This window comes from Chelmon rostratus, chromosome 13 (genome assembly GCF_017976325.1).
Source record: "Chelmon rostratus isolate fCheRos1 chromosome 13, fCheRos1.pri, whole genome shotgun sequence".
NCBI lineage: Eukaryota > Metazoa > Chordata > Actinopteri > Chaetodontiformes > Chaetodontidae > Chelmon > Chelmon rostratus.
In genome coordinates this window covers 7,320,509-7,340,796 of record NC_055670.1, presented here as the reverse complement: position 1 = coordinate 7,340,796, position 20,288 = coordinate 7,320,509, and the positions used below count along the sequence as shown (strand labels likewise).

At 44.0% G+C, this 20,288-nt stretch overlaps 1 protein-coding gene across 2 annotated transcripts in view; it reads right to left on the bottom strand.

Moving 5' to 3' along the window:
* The window catches only part of fgf14 (fibroblast growth factor 14), a 99,157-nt gene that overhangs the window by 26,602 nt on the left and 52,267 nt on the right, over positions 1 to 20,288 (bottom strand). Inside the window, exons 1-3 of one of the 2 annotated variants that reach the window (XM_041950455.1) lie at positions 10,665 to 10,857; positions 3,527 to 3,637; positions 1,600 to 1,703 (exon numbers count right to left, since the gene is read on the bottom strand). In XM_041950455.1, the coding sequence (XP_041806389.1) occupies positions 1,600 to 1,703; positions 3,527 to 3,637; positions 10,665 to 10,857 (408 nt within the window). Of the gene's footprint in view, positions 1 to 1,599; positions 1,704 to 3,526; positions 3,638 to 10,664; positions 10,858 to 20,288 lie in introns of those variants that run through there. The other variant, XM_041950454.1, reaches the window with a different exon arrangement.

The window sequence follows — 20,288 nt, the reverse complement described above, 5'->3', positions numbered from 1 at the left end:
AGATTTATGTAGACAGATTTATGACTTATACAGCTTTAGGTATTTATAGATGTAGTGGACATCCATCAAAATACAGATTCTAAATCAATTATCTGCACTAATTCTGTAGAGTAAGCACTGAACCACACAAACAGATTATCTGTATCGTCTATATGTCCATACAAATAATATCATCCCTTCTGTATCCGCTTTTGCTTAAAGCTGACTGGATGCCTTTTTTTTTAACCCGTTCTCAAGCTATTATTTATTTGCAGTTGTGTAGGTTTTAACGTTGAAGACCCTCTGCTTAAAGAGAATGCATCTGTAAAAGTGAAGTTTTCGGTGTATGAAAATCATACCATAACATTTAAAGCTCTACATTTCCAGGTATGCTGCTACAATCAAATGCATTGGAGTGTGTGTCTGCAAGGGAACAAGATCGTGCGCAACCGACTAATCATACAAATTATGCCGTCTTGTGTGTTATGCAGTATGGTGCACCCATAGAATATATTAATTTATAATCCCTACCGCACAATTCCTTAACAAAATCCATAGGATTCTAGGTCAATCCTCCTCAAATGAATTTCATTTCATGGCTTAGGTCAAGCAGTGATTAAGTATTATAGAATTCCACCGGTGCATTGCACAGTAAGAGAAGTCGCCCCTCTAAACCTCCAAGATAATGAATGAAGAATAAGATGGCAATTCCTGCTCTGCACTCTGAGGATTAGGAACATGAGGACAGCAGAGGGAAGACGGGACAGTGATTCTGATGGATACTCCTGTCTGGGAGAGGAGCACTACTCCCAGTGCTCTTCCAGCTGATTGATTTGAATGACTGGGAGAGGACAGCGTGGAGGAGTGAGACAAGAAGCACTATCTGTGCTGGGTGAGGTCTTATCGCTCTCTTGGCTGTCTGGCCCGCAGAGGCCTAGTTTATTTTGAAGAGAGGTAGTCAATAAGAGTGGGTGAGTACAAAGTGCAAAAGAATGGCTGCTCCTCTCAAACACAGCTCTGAATTTCATTTACTTTAAGGTATGGTTTACATTATGCTAAACATACCACAGCATCACAGCATTTTTCTGGCAATATTGTCGATCTAATTCACTCTTCTAGACGAAAAGATTGACCCTTTGTATTAGATTGTGCAATAGCATTAAAGCAGATGCCACGTGAGACTGCGGTATATGTGTTCCACGTGAATTATGTCACCTGCCGTAAATGCTTTTTTCATATGGAATAAAAACTCTGCAGGCATTTAACCAGATGAATAGAAGCCTGTTTGCATGAATTTCTGCTGAACGGGATCCCTAACCTTCAGAGAAATGCAATTATCCTGTTCCAAATCTATGACATGTTCAGGGCCCCTTACTGGAATTAGTGTCTGTAAGAATTAAAGAATTTAACTTTGTCTGCATTTGAATCAGTATTTTTATATGTAAAATAGTGCACATACAAATATGCCTCAAATCCGGACGCATATTTAGCATAATGCATTATACATGCACTTATGTTTAACTATAATGAAGAACATTTTAAAGTCATACCCAATAGAATAGGATAGAATAGAATAGAATAGAATAGAATAGAATAGAATAGAATAGAATAGCCGCTTACTGATGTGTACAGATGTCCCTCTCCATTCATGGCGATGTATAACCCTGTCTTCACGGACTGAATGGCGACAACTCTGAGGCCCACAGGAATAAGGTTGAACAAAGCTGAAAAACACGCGTGAGCAGACAAACACATGCACAGGTCAAAAATATCACCACATAACCAAAGACAGACCGAACGAACCTTTAAGCAAACATTAAAAATGAAAATGAAAATAAATTCTACATCATCATGTAATTCATCATCCAAATGCAAGCTGCCTATCATTAATGCTCCACAAAGCATGGATAATACAATTTGCAAGCTGTTGCATTTAGGCTATCTCCGAAGATGAATTGCAGCGTGGCCTAGCATAGCCGCGGCCACCCAGAGTTACCTGAGAAGTAGCTGTAATTGGGGCCACCACTGGTGCGTGGCAGATCTAATAGCCCTTTTGTTGTTGGAGCAGACTCCTTGGGCCTGCTAGGTAATAGCTATTGTTTGTACTGCTGAGAAACTACAGCGCTGGCCTGGCTGTGACATTAAGTGTGTGTATATGGGAGGCTTAAAGGCACGTAATGACCTTGGCCGACCCAATAAGTAATTGGTATTGGCAGGTTTGGAGCCTGGGAAAGGCGGAGAGAACTTATTGTGTGACCACTGTTTTTTGGTGGCTTTTGGCCAATTTAAAAATGTAAATTTTAATAAGAAGCAGTCCGTACCAAAACTTGAACTGGCCTAGGAGTTTTAATGACTGTACACTATATGCATTGCCCCCTGTGTCAATAAGTCCATTCAGCCTATCAGACGTGACATGTGCCACATCTCCTCTTGCAGACAGGAGCAAGTGACACAATGTGGAGTGTCAGGTTAGAGTTAGCACCAAGCACTGCAATCAAATTAACCACCTAGCCCGGAGCTCTAGTGGAGCAGTGCCAGATCAAGCTAATAATACCCTTTTCTCCCCATTAAGCCTACTGTTTGCTGGTCCACTTTCTCTCTCAGAGAGGAGGACAAATCTCGAGAAGACACTTTTGCTCCAAAGGCTGAAAAATGAGGGAAGGTACTGGCCTGAAGGATAGAGGATGGTTACTGGTTCATTTCCTGCACCTGAGGAGTCAATCTACCTGGAAGTGAGCAAGGCATTTCCCAGAAAACAATCTTTTTGCTCAAGATTTTAAAATGAAGATTAGGATTTTCATTTAAATAAACCAGTGTCATATCTTTCACAGAATGAGGCAACACAAAGATGACTGATGCCCACTGATGAAAGCATACTGCAAGTTACTGCTGATGCAAACTGAACATTTTCTACTGACACACCTTCACATTAAAATCATTTAACTGGTGAAACACGAGGTGACTTTTATTTTGAGGAAGTCACAGGAAATATGACGTGTTTGTCAGTGTGATTAGTAGTGGCCGCTATGATTCGTTGTTCATCATCATCATCATCATCTGCATTTTTTGAAAGCGGATCAGTTCGAAACATTGCAGCGAGTAATGGAACAGGAAGGAGCAGCCACAGCGAACAGATAGAGGAAGAGGTGGAGGTGACAGGCTGCGAACCTCCAACTTCTCAGTGAGGCATCAGATGTAATGACATCAGATCACGGTTGCTCACAGAATGATAGAGAAAGGCAAATTATTGCCTGACTTCTTTATTAAAACGACAATAGCGTGTTTGGCTGCGGCATAAACAAATACATGTGGCTATTTCTTACAAACCTGTACTATTAAACCACTCTTGATGTTAGCACCACAACTGCAGGTGTCGCCAAATCAAGCAGGACTGAAATATTGAGGATTACAACTTTAAGCACCAGTAACTTCATAGTTCTCCACTATCCTAAAAGTTTATATATATTTCACAGTGTCCTCTGTTAGCAGTTCATCAAACGTTAAATGTTTGATCTCGAAGGCCAGCAGACACTGTCAAGGTACTCACAGGAATTACTGCTGTCATCCTTGGTCCCATCAAGAGAGCCATCGGGGTTCATTTGCAAGTAGTATCCCTGCCTGCAATATAACCTGGTCACTATACCCTTGAGCTGGGGATCTGCAAGAGAGAAAGAGAGAAAGAGAACAGGCGGAAACATTAGCAATTAGCAAAAATGATGTTGCAATGACTGCAATGACCAGATGACAAGCTTCAAAATATAACAATTTTCCTTCATGCAGCAAACATTTTTCAACGTGTTGTTTTCTGGGGTTTTAACTGCCAAACACTACGTGCAGAACTATTTTACAGGACTTGATGGCTCCTGTATGTTCACAGGCAAATCCCAAAGCCAACTTTCTGGGCACATAAGCCCTGCCCTGCTCAGAGATAGGCCATCCAATTATATGCAGCAGAATTAATCTGTGTTCGCCTGACTCCCATAATGAACCCAACAGCACCCTCTCCGGGTCCTGAGTGTGTAGGATGGGAGAGCGTCTGTGCTCTGTCCCTTCCAGCTGACCCAACAGGGGAATTAAAAACATATCTGCTGTAAATAAATCACTGCTGCGGTTAAATTGCCCAGCGCCACTGCAGCTCAAGCAGTCATGTTGCAGTTTAATTGACAGTTGGTGGGTTTGGACCAACATGAAGAAAAAGTGAAAGAGAAAATATGAAAAGTAAACGAATGGAAAACTTTAAAGGATTCATTTTCATAGGCCTGCGTGTGGCTGCACATTGGGATGTCTCCAGAAAAATACTGTTTGGGCCGAGTGACAATATTTCTTCATTTGTGTGTGTGTGTGTGTGTGTGTTTGGGTGTGTCCATGGACAACCGCTGGGGTCATATACCATGAACATTAGTCTTATTGCAGAGACAGCCATCACACCAGATTCCATTCTAAGAAAGCCCCGGGGAGGTGAACAATCAACTTCACCTGAGTGTAACCATGCTTCTGTGTGTGTGTGTTAGAGAGAGAGAGAGAGAGAGAGAGAGTAGAGACAGCACGGCCACAGAGGGGAACTCAAGAGGTCTTACTGAGGGCAGAGAGAGGCTTTTTTCCTATCGGTGTACAGCTCAAGGCAGTCTCTTCTGAAATGGTTCTGTTGGGTGATGGCTTTAGGTAGCTCTGAGACCTTTCCCTGCTGCCTGAAAAGAGGAGAAAATACCTCTCTACCTGAGCAATACCGCTACACCGGCATTCGACAGCGCCGCTTTCTAGCCTCACCAGAACAATGAAAAGGTGGCTCGAGCACTGAGCGCCGAGCGACGCGCTGAGCGGGCTGACAGGACGATGACATTACCTCTCTGCTGTACGAAAATACTCTGTGCAAGTCAAATCTGTTGCAGGCATTCAGCAAGAGACAGATGTCACTGTGAAGACATCACCCCTCCTCTGTTCACTGTGTTTAATATGTGAAGTACAGTAGGTGTTTTCTTTGAGTGACAGACAAATGGATTCTTTCATCTGTGAACAGGATACAGCTGGCACTCCTTTTCATCTATTTATTTTCTTTTTTGGCAGAAATGGACTTTCACTGTTTGTCTATAAAATGTCTGGAAATGGTTTTAAAAAATGGCCATCACAAGTTTCCTGAGCCCAATGCAACATCTTCAAATCTCATGTTTTGTTCAACCAATAGTCCAAAATGCAGAGATGCTCAGTTTACAACGCTGTAAAATAAAGAAATGGGAGAAAATCTCACTTGAAATAAACTGGAACCAGCAAATATTCGGTTAATAAATGACTTTAACAACTGCAGATGAGCCAGTCATGTTGTTCATTTTGTGGGTTTGTAATAATGCAAAGAAAAATGAGGTGAAATGTAAATAGTAAAGGTCTAGACAACTAAAAGGGCTACATTTCAGTGCATCAAACCATGCAACAGTATTTCTTCATTTCTTATCAGTCTAATTTCTAATGGCAGTGATTCATCTACTAAATGTTTCAGCACTTCTGCACTTCACATTTAATTAATGTTGCATCAAAGGGCCTTTATTATATCGCTCTCATGCCCTTTTCACTATTTACCCGTCTTCCAGCCACTGCAGAGGATAGCAGGGTATCAGAACAATGGACGTGGCTGCATTTATTGATTAATTGTGCTCTCAAAGACATAAGCATCGAGCAATCAGATACGATACAGCACAACCTCAAGAGCGCTCACTGGTGATGGGGGAGACGGGTGAGTTTCCGCACAGCAGGGAGGAGACAAAAACACACCCATGCACACAAACACAAGCTTTACACACACACAGTTTCACATGAATTTTTAATGGGTGCACAATTCCCTTGAGCGAACTCTTGTGCGGCCACACGAAGTTGGTTAACATGCGATCGATTAATGACTTTGATCAGCAGCATTTATACAATGTGCTGCAGTGAGATTGATTCCGAAGACAGATCCATGGGGGCAATCTGTAATAATTAAAACTGCATAACTGGATGCTGGCTGTGTGAATACTCTGCGTGTGTGTGTGTGTGTGTGTGTGTGTGTGTGTGTGTGTGTGTGTGGAGGTGAACTTGGCTCCTCCATCATGCTATAAATCATGTGATGTTGGCTGTGTTCCCTGGGGCAAGCCAGTGTATCTCTCTCTCTCTCTCTCTCTCTGTCACACACACACACACACACACACACACACACACTAGAATTTCCCCGTCTAGTTTTAAGCCTCAGTATTTCTGAGCTGCAGCAGGAGTGAGAGATACATGTAACATTTTAGCTAATTTATCGATGGGGATAAATCTGGAGAGCCATAAAGCAAGAGGAAAATGAATGAAATAGGTTTCAGCTATATACGGTTGTTGACATATAATGCTATTCTGAAGGGTCTCTGAATGAATACATCCTGAATTCAATCATGTCCTCGAATAACCAGTGCATTATTTATGGCTGACAGCTTCACATCAGACATTCATGCATGCTAGTGCATGAATAAGAGTGACAGCATGGCTTTTGTAATTCTTAGAGCGCTGGCGAGCCATTGATACAGCTCATGTTGAAGGTCATGCTTACTCACTGCCGACTGATAGAAAGTTTCAGAGGGAACTGAGGTAATTGATCCCTCCTCATTTACAGCACAGAGACACGGCCTTATTTTTGTGCATTGTTAAAATAAAATATTAAATATGTGGTATCAAATCAGAATGAGAGTTGTCTTATAAAGCCATGGCAAAGGGAATATGAGAGTGAGGTTTGAAGTGTTGCAAAGGAATGGAGGAAAGCGTTTTCAGAATGCCACAGCGTCAGACGTGTTTGATCTGGTGTATTTACGCACTCTTAAAACCCAGGAGTGCTTTGAAAGAGTCCCGTTGGAATTCCCTAAGTCGGGAAGGTCGTTGACTCATTCGCCCTCTTTCCTCTGTTACTCATCGTCTTTCTGTCTCTTTTCTTTCTCCCCGCCTGCCTCTGAATGCTCTCCCTCTACATCACACCCCGATGGTGAAACAACAGTGCAGTTCACCACTGATGGAGCATCATGCCTCTGTTGCCGTCGGACTTTTCCAGTCCAGCTGCACTGGTGCTCGTTTTTACAACGGCGGCACTGCGTGTTTCTACATGCCACTTCTTTGTTTCTAGGGAAACAGAGTGGTGGTTTGGCAGCAGCAGGGGGTTTCCTGGGAAAACAACAAGCATCAGAACCGTAAGATCTCAAATCTTGTTGTTCTGCAGCAGAAGTCCTCTCTGCATATAAATTGAAATGTCACAGAAAGGTTGTGATTTCTTTTTTCTTTTCAAAAGTGGCCCCCCTGCAGTTCCTTCGTTCTCTTCCTGTCTTATTTTCTGTCGTGTCATTCCTCTGTGTGTGTGTGTGTGTTTTTGCACACACACACACACACACGGCCACAGCTGCAGCAGCAGTTGCAGACTGCTGTCAGCCCTGCCCTGCCTGACCCACTTTGAATGTTTCTGGAATAGGAGAAGGGCTTTTCCAGCCTGCCAAGGAAAAACCCCTCTATGTGGCTTCTGTTGTCATGGAAAAGTAGATCAAGCAAAGGGAAGCTACAGCATCACCACCCCTTTCCTATTCCCGTCATATCAACAACATCTCTGACATCCCAACAATAACTCATCTGATGCAGACAGCTCCGAAAGCTGGCAGACGACGCACTGCTGTGTCCTGTCAGCACACTCTTGAATAAACAGCGGCGGCGCGGGGAAGTGTTAATCTCAAATGGGTTTCTAGATCACGTAAACTAATCTAATGGTCTGATCTATGTAACATGATCTAATGATCTATGGATCTAATCTAGTGAGATAATTAGAGCCAGAGCAGTGAGATTATTATGGGCGAGCCCCAGCTGGATGTGCCCCCAGCTCACTTGCTGGGTTTGAGTGTAATAGGATTTTCAACTCACATCTAATCCCTTAAAAAAAAAATCAGTGCGATCACTGGCTCTGCATCTGCTATCAAAATGCATGGATGATTTGAAATTAAAGCTGATAGGACAGAGACAACACAAAGTGTTCCCGGCGTATTCCCTCAAGTGCTGGACGAGGACAGGAAAACACATCTGTGCATTCTAATGAACGCAGCAGACAGCACTTCACTTTTTTAGATTTTGTGTTGTTTATCTAGGTCTGTGGGCATGAAGAGCCCGCCATAGTAATGACATTGTAAGCGTAAAGTGAGATAGAATGAAGATGAGGATAATTGCTATTTATTTCCAATACATTACCTTTGAATCTGACCGAAATGCTCTGACTCAGAAACACAATTTACGTCAGTGACAATCAATACAGCCCATAAGAATAGCTAATCCAGTGTCTCCCTCACTGGATCAATACTCAAAGCTGAAGGCAATACAGGCGCTGGAGTATATTTCAGACACCTCCACCCCCCGTCCTCACAGATCTCAGTGGGAATCTGAATGTGACTTCAATATATAATCACCGTCTAGATGGTTAGAAAGCTGCTCTGTTCTCTGCAGGCTCAGCTGTCAAAGGGAAGCCCGGCGTCTTCCTCACCTGGGAGATGAAGACAACTGTGTGTGTGTCTGCCTGCGTTATCACAACACATGTGATTTGTGGTGCGTTTGCTGTTATGCACTCGCACACACACACACAAAGAAAGTCCTTCCGGGGGCCAATATTAAATTAAGCACACCAAACAAGCCATTAGTCTTCCTTAGCTGTGCGCTCTAGTGATAATACGGTGAATAAGAGAGAGGGAAAGTGTGTGAGGGAGGTGTGTGAGCAGAGCAACGGTGGTGGTATATGTGTAGTCTGATATCGCTTGGTAAAGATTTTCCTAATTCTCATGTGAGGGTGAAATTAATGAAGTATATTCCCATTAGGCCTCTAATCACAAATAACACAATATTACAGCAAGAGAACAAATGAGGACAAAACACCCATTTTCAAAACAGCTTTCCCCTCAACTGTAATTTCATTTTAGGTGGCCTGTTTCTCATCTTCCTGACAGCAGGGTCATGCTTTTTTTTTTTCTTTTTAAAAAAGCTTCCCGACACAGTTCACTGTTAGTGCGGATTAGCATCATTACTCTGAGGCTCAGGGAGGCTCTTAGTTGCTCGATAAAATGGCCGTTGCAGGTGTGAAGTCATTTCAGGGTTGCCTGTGCAGGTTGACTCGGCATCCACATGTGCGAGTCTGATTTATTTGAGTCAGGTCCCAATTGTGTGCACCCGTGATGAGCTAGAATATACACCACCCCAAGAAAAAAACAAAAAAAAAAGCTTCCAAAAAGCCTTGTATGCTTTGTTTGTTTTTCTATTGGCGTGGCCAGACGTGAATTCCCCGAACAAATGACAGCATCGTCTGTCCGCATCTCTGCCGTGGGGGCTGCTGATGTTCAAGTGAAAAGATAGATACGCCACGAGCCAATTTGGAGGTGACAGAGGAGGACAGACAATTGGACACACAAACACTGGGACAGCCACACACACACACACACACAGATCCTAACACATGCACAGAGTGGGCAGAGGCAGTAACAGCAGCCTGGAGGATAGACGATTATAACCTGCCATTCTGATGCATCCTGACCCACGGCCAGATGTGGTCTCTGTGTGCTGCTATATAGATCCTGTTATATCAAAGCCATTTTAATCCATGTAATCACCAAGGGCTAGTGAAGGGGACATTTTCACTCATAGTCTTCCTCATTTCCAATATGACCACAGAAGGGGGACGAGAGAGGCTCAAGCGATCAAAATGGCTCTCTTTGTGAACAAGATGAAAGACTAAGAACTGCTTCTGCTGTAGGTGGCTTTGTTCAGACAAATGATGATTGTTTGCCATTAAATGACGGCATTTAATCAGTTGGAGTTATGGTGTGTCTGGTGCAACAGGTTTCATACCTGATGATTCCAAGAAGAACACACAGCCGCTTCACTAACAGGGGAAAATAATTGGAGTAATTTCTTTTCCTAAATGAATTATCCTAATTCATTTTTGTATGACAAAATTATCCTCACAGTTGGCACTGATTCCAGTGGTGAAATAATTGTTGACAGTGCTCTTTAACAATCCCAGGTTGCCACATTAGAGCGAAAATGTTCATGACATTTTCATAAGTGGAGGGAATATCAGCTGGAGCAATAAGAAGCTAGTGGCCCACGGATTGCAAAATTATGCGAGAAAAAGATTATGTTTGAAAGGCGTAACCTCCACTCCGTGGGAGATATTGACCTTTTTGCTTGCATTTAAATGAGCTTCATTTCTTGGCGCGCGTATGAAGCAGTTCAGCCAATCGTGTATGTGCTTCATGAAGATGAGGCCCTTTTCAGAGTAGCCAGGTGACAGCTCGGTAAACCTGTCCAAACCATTTGGTAGAGCTCCTCAGGAGGCTGTCAGCTAGCCGGGACTGCATGTAAATCAGAGGCAGGGTTGTTATTTTCAACCAGCTGGCCAATATCCAACACAGAACACGCTCTCCCCTTCAATTGAACTTTTTACGCACGGATGCGCAATTTGGCACGTCTACACAATCGGTAATGAATGAGCATCATTAATTTTATTATTAGCTTGTGGACTTTAACTGCATGGGTGGTAAGGTAATTATGATTGCTGAAGGCCTAATTAGAGCCATCAACCAGTGGTCGAATGTATGCACATGTTTACACTGAATGCACAGCGCTCTACGCCAACAAAGCAGGCACCTTGCACACTAAAGTTCCCAGACCTTGTCTCCGTAGTCTCCGCTTCCTGAGGCCGAAGATGCGCACTTTAGAGAAGATGTCGACCAGGTTCCCATTGCAGAGCCCCTTGTTCTTGTTGGGGCTCTTCCTCCGTCGGTTGGTCGAGGGCCGGTCTAAATGCTGCTCCCGTGCCTGTCTCTTCTGCCTGATCAGCCCACTCGCGATAGCAGCAGCCATGGCTCAAAATGTCACAACTGCTCAGGTCCAGTCTGCACACGGAGCACAGACTACACAAACAGCCGCCTCTCAGAGCTCGCAGCCCGGGTCACAGTCCCATGGTGGCGGCTAAGTGGTCCGTTCCGTGATGTCAAATGTCAAATATATATATTGTTTCAGGAGCTGGTTTCTTTTATTGTCCAAATACTACATGATAATTACGATATTAAAACAGCTGCCTTCACTCGAAAAATTCTTGGACATGATGGGTAAAAAATGGGATCAGTTCATGCGTAATTCCATACATGCATCAATAACCATATTCTCGATGAGGAGCTATGCCCAACTCACGCGGACCCGGGTGTCAGAGGACTGTTCATACCTGCACAGTGATGTTTTTGTTCATTGATTGTGACATGTTCAGTGGCATCGCCTCCTTAAATGTCCAGTACCGGCTGCAGCGTCCTCACAGCAACATTCACCCACTCTTTCCTCCTCTCGCCCTCCGTTTTCCGCTCCTTCTGCCAGACGAGGCTGCTCTATCAGAAGTCGCTGTTCGGGTAGCGGCGGGGACGCCAGTGCATGTGCGCCGCCAGCGATCAAGCCAATGCAGGCGCCTCCTACGAAGATCACCGCTCGAGTGAAGGCACGGCAGCAGGGGCGAAACGAACTCCCCAAGTTTGCAAGAAGCGATCGCGACCCTGCGATGGCCGATCCACAGTCACACGTTTGGAGACGGCAAGAGATACGCGCCTGGAGTAGAGTTATACATGGACGCCGCGGGTTAAATTGATGCAAACTTGTACTCCAACTACCTGCCGATCTGCGGGGAAACGGTCTCAAAACACTCCTCTCTGTATTCCACAATCACAACACAGGCGGCTGGGCGCGATGAAAAAAACACAACCAAAGCGGATCTAAATCCTGTAGGGATGACGTCTGCATTGTGAGACAAGCTGCATACAAATTTCTAAACTTAAAAAAAAAAATCCCGCCGATCAGCAGACAGGTCCACCCGGTGGATTTTCCTACTGAGCTCGCGGCGCGGGCGGTGCATGTATGGCGATCAGCGCGTAAAGGGAATAAAGAGCGTAACGCCACTGATCTACAGCGCAATATATTTCCCACGCTCAAAGAGAGAACCCCGACAGGAAGCGGTGGCCGCTCGCTTTAGTCTATATACCCCAGATCAACAAATCCTTCCCATCAACAAGTCCTAACCACTCGTTAGTACACGCCTGAGTGAAGAGGATGCCCTCCCCCCTCTCCCTCCCTCTCGACCACCAAGCCCCTGCTTGAAGGGGAATGAGCAGCCGGGTCTTGCTGCTGTCATTAGGCGGTAAGGTTTTATTCTTGCACGTTTCAGTCTGGGCATCACATTTACTTTAAAACGGGACAGCTGCTGCGAAAGCCTTTATATTCACCAATGACTGGGATTTATAGCAGAAGTGATCATGCAAGGAACTGCTGGCAGAGTGTCATATATTTATATTTCACTTCAATGTTTCAGTCAAATGTGCGTGCTTAAATAAAAACAGGATCTGAGTAACTTTATATTACAGCTCATATGGGAAAATACTAGTTGTTGCACATGAGGTAAAGACGCATATTCATATTGTTTTAATTGCCCTTCAGGCTGCGCGCTCCGCTTCCCCTGTGCGCTTTCAGCACCGGGGACAGCGCCGCACAACGACGGAGGGAGACGTTTCCCTTCAGTCGGACATCGTAACCTTTACTTGAACGTCCACCAGAGACTGCAGGCCATCTCATGTGAACCACGAGCACCCGGAGATACACTCAGCACTCCACTCCGAACCTTATTCCACGATTTAGATGCTGGATCCACACAGGCGCCTGCGTGAGAGAAAATATTTGATCCTTTTTTCCCTTCTTTGTTTTGGGGTGAATATCATCTAAGACTCAATCACAGACACAGAAATTAAAACTCAAGAGAGCCATCTGCTGTTTGTGGCTGTAATTAAACATGTGGGCTCAGAGGGGACTGGAGCGTTGTCATTGCATGGCTCTGCCTGTGCGTTTATTCTCCGCACGCCAGCCGCACCTGTTGATATCCAGCTGTACGGGTGGAAGGATCTAGGGTGGGTTCAACGGGCGGATACGCAGCCGTAGAGGGATCATTCTCGTTAATTTATTTCCATTACAGCAAAAGATGTCAGAGGATAGATGTCATTTAAGAACAGAGAGCGGAGAAATCATAATGTCGCCCCCTGCGCACCGAATTAAAGCGCATACGCACTATCTCATAGATGCCTTATCAAATTCACATTAAGGCTTTTTTTTATGGTCCTTATAATTTAAAACCATGCTTAGGTATGGGCACCGCTGGCCAGGCGCCTGTTCCATCCTACCACGCTCACTCGAGCTCCGGCTGCGGATGCACACACGGTTTATGTCCCGTGGTTGCTGGGAAGCCTCCTGGCCCGCGGTGCTGCAGGAGGCACTGCAGTTAACGCTCCAACCAGCAGCGGACACTGTCAGCTCAGCAATGGTCCCTCACCCACAACGACGTGCAGAGCAGCTGCTGCCACAGCACCGCTTCCGAAAACGAGAGAGTTTCTATTTTGCTCGCATAGATAATCGATCTTCCATTCCTCCAATCACACAGGGGCAGGGTGCATGCAATGCTATTAATGTAAAAGGAAATTAAGCGATTATGGAACATTATCCTGGAGGTTTAACACCTTTTAAGCAGCAGGATCATGTTAGATTATGCTGTACGTTGCTTTTTACAAACGGTTAATGGTATGTGCTGGATAAAGACACCGGCTTCAGAGACTCCTCAGCAGAACTCGACAAACTAGAAGTAATTATTGTAAAGAAATCACAGTTTGGAAGAAGAATTTGTGAGATAAATGGCAAAGGAGGCCCTAATGTGAAGGTGTGTGCTGCAAAAGGGTTTCAAAAGGCATCAAAAGTTATTGTATGCAGTGTTATGATCTCATATTCTTTGTTTTCACCAACAGAGGCATAAATTAGCTTTGGTGTGCTTGAGTGACTACAGTATCCCCATAAATTCTACAAATGTGGCACTCAAGCAAAGAACAAAAAACACTTTGGGTTGGCTCCAGGTTTAGGATAATGCCAGAGAGGAGAGGAGAGGAGAGGAGAGGAGAGGAGAGGAGAGAAGAGGAGAGGAGAGGAGAGGAGAGCAGACAAGAGGAGAGGAGAGGAGAGGAGAGCAGACGAGAGGAGAGGAGAGGAGAGGAGAGGAGAGGAGAGGAGAGGAGAGGAGAGGAGAGGAGAGGCTTTGCACTGTAGCTTTTACCTTTTCAGTCACACGGCATGAGGGTGAATGCACGGTCAGTCAGACAAGCTTTCTTCACAGCACAGACATGCACATGCAAAAGCCTTACCACAGCACATGCTGGAGGAGAAAACATAATCCAGGGGTTTAACCACGAGAGCGTTTTAATATCACACAGAATACAATGCAGGCTGCCAAAGAGCACATCAAACCCCTGTGAAATATTCCTTCATGAAGTAAAACGAGGGCGCACATACCTACATTTTTTTTCCTCCTACATGTGAACGTATGAGAGTCCATGGCAGTCCCATTCCAAAGCCCTCTAAGACAAAGCCTTTTCCTGTGGCTTCTAATGCCCCATTTATACTGGCCCTTCTAGGACCTAACATGGTTACGGTGAACTGACAGTCTGCCCCAAGCTATCCACAAACACTTTAAGGACTTCTTTCATTCTTTAAGTCGGGCCACAGAGAAAGGCGGCTGGATTAACACATTTCGACATTTCGTCCGCGATTGGCCACAAATGAAAGAGGACTGAGTGTCGCCTCAGGATCTAATTTGCAGGAAATTAGCCTGTTGCAAAGAAGACACATGTGGAACACTGGGCCTATCGGCTTCCTCCTCTGTTATCAATGCATTCAGGATAGCAGACGCCACAATGCCACACACATCTGATCTGTATGGAAAACATGGAGACCCCATCGCAACGGAGCAGAATCTGATGCAGACTGGCGAAGCCACAGCCTCGTCAGGTCGGAGCATTTTAATCCAATCTCCTCTGAGGAAATTACATTACTGTTAGTTAGATGTCCTGCTGCTGAGGCAAAGCAAATGTCACCCAATGGAACTGGGATAAACAACCCATTTGATTATTGCTATTACTTTGTCCGGGGGCCATGTTCTTTTATCACCCGGCCGTCCTGAAAGGAAAAACAGTGAGCGGGACTCAGCACTTCTCAGGCCCAGTGAAATAAAAGAAGCTTAACTTGCCAGAATCAAATCACACTGCATTGTCAAATTTAATTTAATTTGAGATGAGTAATGATTTTGCTTTGCAAGGATTTATGTCATTTTCTTTTCTCCTTCGTCTGTCTCTTCCTCCCCATGCTTCAGCTGTTTAATCACAGAATATCATGAGTCCATCTACTGAGGCAGTAAAAGCTTAGAGAGCCTGCTTGCACACTGTGTGCGGATGTGTCTCATTTGTTTTGATGGGTCTAATAGTCCGAGCTAATCAGAGACCTAAGATAGACGATTGCTCATCACAAGCCTGTAAAGGGGAATGAAAATGGAGAGCGTTTGTTAAATGGTCACAAATTAGGAGTGCATGGAGAGGCCCTGGAGGAGGGCGAGGGGCCAGACAGTTCAGGTTTTCATTATAAATCATGCTCTGGGGACCAGTGATTGAATATTATGGGGATATGGCCACAAGTTGTTGATAAGTGTTGCAAAGATAATAGCTGTTCACTTAAAAGCACCACTGTGTAGTGAGTTTGCCCCCTTCATAATGTGGGTAGCTAGTATAGTCAAGTAAAGCAGCATTTATCTGCAGAGATAGATTTAAATGATTTTTTAAATAAAAATAAAATGAACAATTAAATAAGTGTGGCAGACAAAATAAAAGCAATCATGGCGCCACATTTATTACTGCATAGACACAGAGCAGCACATTGACGAGAGCCAGTCACTACAAGAAATACAGAACCAAATATGTGAGGCTGGATTTTGGGGAAAATGTGTCTTAAGTGGTGCACAACACATGTAGAGTATTTCCATTTGATGGAATGGTCCTTTAAAAACATGGAGTCTTGGGTTTGAATATTTTCCTCAGTGTAAACATCATGTAGCTTCAGTAAAGACCTGAAATAAGATGATGCTCAGTATATATATGCATGAATGATGTCAGGTTCAGCCTACGTGAGGGTGAAGGCATTCGTCCATTTTTGGACCGGAGCCTTTCATGCAACGACAGCCCCTGCGTGTGTGAGGGTTTCCTCTGGCAGCAGGGTGATAACATGCGGGTGAATGACTGAGCTTGTTGGAGTGATCAGCTGAGAAACAATCCTTAAGTGTCGCTTTATTGCCATCAAGACCGCTCACGCTACTCCGCCAATGTATAATATATCTGAAAAGGTTAGAAAGCAACCGCGGAGAGGTGCAGTTCCAAACGAGTGGAGGAGCTGATACATTAAGTCTCTGCTCACAGACCTTTAAATAGCTGGCTCATCATCCCATGCAGAGTGTCATAAAATCATTTAAATGTGCATCACATAATCGCCGCTAGGTGTACTAAATATGCCACCGGAGAATATGTATAGCCACATTACAATATGTCTCTCTGTTGTGAGCGTGATGGAGCGCTGCCCTTCCCCCCGGGATGAGATTAGAGTGGGCCTGAGGTGTGGAGCCCTCCGACAGAGACATTAATGAAACAGCTTCAAACTGTGAGCTCCACTCACTAATAGCTCACTCCCAGATTAAAAAAAAAAAAAACAAACTTAGTTAACACTCATGTTGTTGACATACACATACGGTAAAACAAAACCAGCTGCGGCGCACGGCGTGCACTCCTGCAAGTTAACAAATGGAGGTCGGGCTTGCGGGAAGGAATAATTGGCCATGATGTTAAGTTGGGGGCCTCGTAGAGACATCTTGATGGAATTGTGTTTCCATGGTGATAAGGCTAATGCAGCAACCTAATTTAGTCTTCTTGGCAACTTAAACTTTGAAAAGAAAGGTCAAGTTGATTAAAGAAATAAATATAAATATACTCTGACTTTTGCACATTTAAAGAAAACCTTATTACAGCAGGCGGAGGGAAGCACAATTGAGTGCCAGTGATTAAACACAGCCCTGTGGCCCCTGACCAGCAGTGATTGGTGCTGAATAATAGCCCAAACAACAAACAACCCAGTTATGTGCTGCATAATTGGTGATGAAGCAAAATAAGCGTGTTTAAGGGCACTAATGCGAGCAAAGAGACAAATATAAAGGGAGGGGCGCAAATAATGAGGGAAATAACACAGAGGGGACCAAAGGCCAGACATGCAGAGGCAGAACAACACTGTCACAAATAAGTGAGGAGTCAGCATGCGGGTCACACACATCCTCTCTCCTCTCTCTCTCTTTCTATCTGTCTCTTTTTCACACACACACACACAAACACACACACGCTGCTCCATCCTTTGATCCTATTTTAAGTCTGCAGCAGTGATGGAATGTGCCTTGTCAGCAGCACTGCAGACTGAGGTTCCTTGGAGAAGCCCTGGGCAGTGTGGGAGAATATCAATTAGTCCAAACCCCTCTGGCAGGGCCTGCTTCCGGAGCTGAAGGCTGTCACCGAGTGCATATAGGTGAGTGAGTGTGTGTGCATTCTTTATAGTTTATTTCTCAGCGAGCAAAAAGTGCTGCTGCGTGGGCGTGAGAGTAAGCGGGGAAAGTGTGTGTGTGCCCACTTGGAAATGCATAGAGTGTATAGGTGAGCACATTAATATTAATAATTTTCTGATGCAGGTGAAAGACCTGGGTGTATTTCAGTGCTGGAAGGCTTAATAGAATGGTAATGAGGGTGATGTCGGGTCAGGCCGAGCTCCGTTTGTGAATCCAAAGATGCGATATGTGGAAAATCAGGTCAGTGAATGCTACTGTGAATGTAAAAGATATCAGGGTGGCTGTGCATGCATGTGAACTGGCAAACAGAATACATGTAGCATAGGTTAAATTCAAAAGGATGCATATTATCTGACGGCATGAATTTTTCTGTTTAGTCTCACTCCAAATACACAAACGCAGTAGCCACTGACCTTCAGGTGTGGTCAGTGCCTTTTTTCCTAAGCTGGCTCCTTGTCAAGCTGCAGTCTACGGATGATACCTGATGGGAATGCAGGCGTAAGAAGCCCAACGGTCCATCAGGATCCCCGCCGACATTTAATAGCATTACCGCTACCGACAGCTCCTACACACTTCACAGGCACATAAGCAGGTCTCCTCCTCAGAACAAGCCACATCAGACTGAGAGAGGAGCCAGGATTTGGATGGGCCACATGAGGTAGATGTTTCAGAGGACTCACAGCTACACAAACACAGACAGGTTTTTAAAAAAAACAAAACAAAAAACTGTTTCCTACCTCTTTAACACGTTAATTCGTAATGTGAAATCCACACTTTAACCTTGAGCCTAATTTTAACACCTAACTTCAAGAACATTGATAACACTCTAACGCCTGTATGTAACGTATATGTGCACCGTGCTGGACTATTTCTTGTCTGGGACCAGTAACCTCCTGGAGTCTCCACTGGTTGCCTGGCAACAGCCAAGACATAGTACAAAACCCCAGTAAAATAGGACACTGTACTTTTTACACTCCTGTTTATGCATGGATTAAACACCTGAGATATAACATGTTACTTAGCTTAGTGTAATATCTTTGGATTGAGTTGTTTCCCACTGGCTCAAGACTTTATGCTAAGCTAAGTTAACCAGCTGCTGGTTCACTCAAACATGAGAGTATTATTAGACTATTCCCTGAAGTTGTGCACTTTTTGTCTGATTTAACAAAATCATCCTCAAGATCAAGTTCTTCCTCATCATTTTGTTGTTGTAAGGACATTTGGTGTTTGCATGTCTTTTGTGTTGGTTTGTGCTCAGCGGTGCATGATGCTTGCTCACAGGTAAGCAAACATATTGTATAGGTCTGGATATTAATAATAATTTCCTGATGCAGACCTGTGCATTTGAAACAGTGTTCAAAAATACTGCTTCGTGGAGCTTTACATGCATGAACAACCGCTGCCTAACCATGCTTTGCATATGAGTTCTAAAGTTTCTTTATGCCAGCATGACTAATGTCCTAAACTATAACCATAAAAATTACACCTCCGTGAAATATTATGTCTGGTAAGTGTGTTTCATATCACGTCTGTTTTAATGTTTCCTTCCTCGAGGTCTATTAAGGTGTGCTCATGTGATATGCACCATAGATCTCCAATGAGACAGTGTGTGAATGGGACCTCAGCCACCTCTGATTGAGAACAGCAATAAAGTTTTCCCCCAGAGACAATGAAAGACTAATGATGTCTGTAATGGCCAAAGTTATGATGCTAATCGTCATTAGCTGGGGCGGCACTTTGGCTTCTGCGACCCTCTAAGCCCTGAGAATAAAGTAAGAAAAAACAGATGATGCCCCGCCACTGCAGAAAAAATGTGCGTGTGCGCCAGCGTTTGACTGTGAGCTAATGGAGGTGACGTGGGGACAAGGAGCGCAGTGATTAGTCTGAAATGACAGGGTTAATACTCGAGTATGACAGCAGTCATTAACCGGCAGACATTACCACACACTCGCACTCTCAGACACCCATTAACACTGTCACAGATCAAATGTTGCCGAAACTCGGCATACGTCAAATACTTCACGTAGTGCGTCCCAGGATCCAGTCTTATCAGAATGTTACTGCTGTGATCGCTGATGCAAAAATGAACAAACAAGATTAAATCCAACTTCATCCAAATTACAAACAATGATTTTTTTTTAAAATCAGTTTGAAGGACCAGTAACTGTGCCAGTTTTAGTTTTTTTTTTTTTAACTTATATAGCAGACAGATGGATTTGCATTTGAATGGGCTGCTGCATTGATAATTCATCTGGTCCTATTTACTAGCAGGATTATGCCTCTCTCATCACTGTGCTATAATCCAGGCAGCAAAATAACTGAGCATCAGAGATAACTGAGGTATTATCTTATATCTCATATGTCATATTTCACTCCAGATCTGTCTCCACTTCATGGTCCACAAATTCACACACCCAAACACACTCATAATATAAAGTAAAATGCATATTTGAATACACACACCTAAAGTCACCCATTGATTGGTTAAAATACCCTCATGTAGGTCATTTGCTTTTTACACAGAAGCCAGTGGGAACAAACAATCAGCCAAGTTACACAAGGCACTGATCAGAAAGAAAAAGACATGCTGATCAAAATGATTTACTCTGTGTTGACACAGTACACTACAAGGTAAGAGAAGCTGATGTAGTTTGAGGTAATGCAGATCACTTGTTGCAGATGATGTATATTTGATGTCAAAAATAAAAAGTGAAAAAAAAAATACTATGCACACTGTCAGTATATGTTTCAGTAACTTCAGTTATAGAGGAATTAAAGTTATTTTATTTTGGGGTTT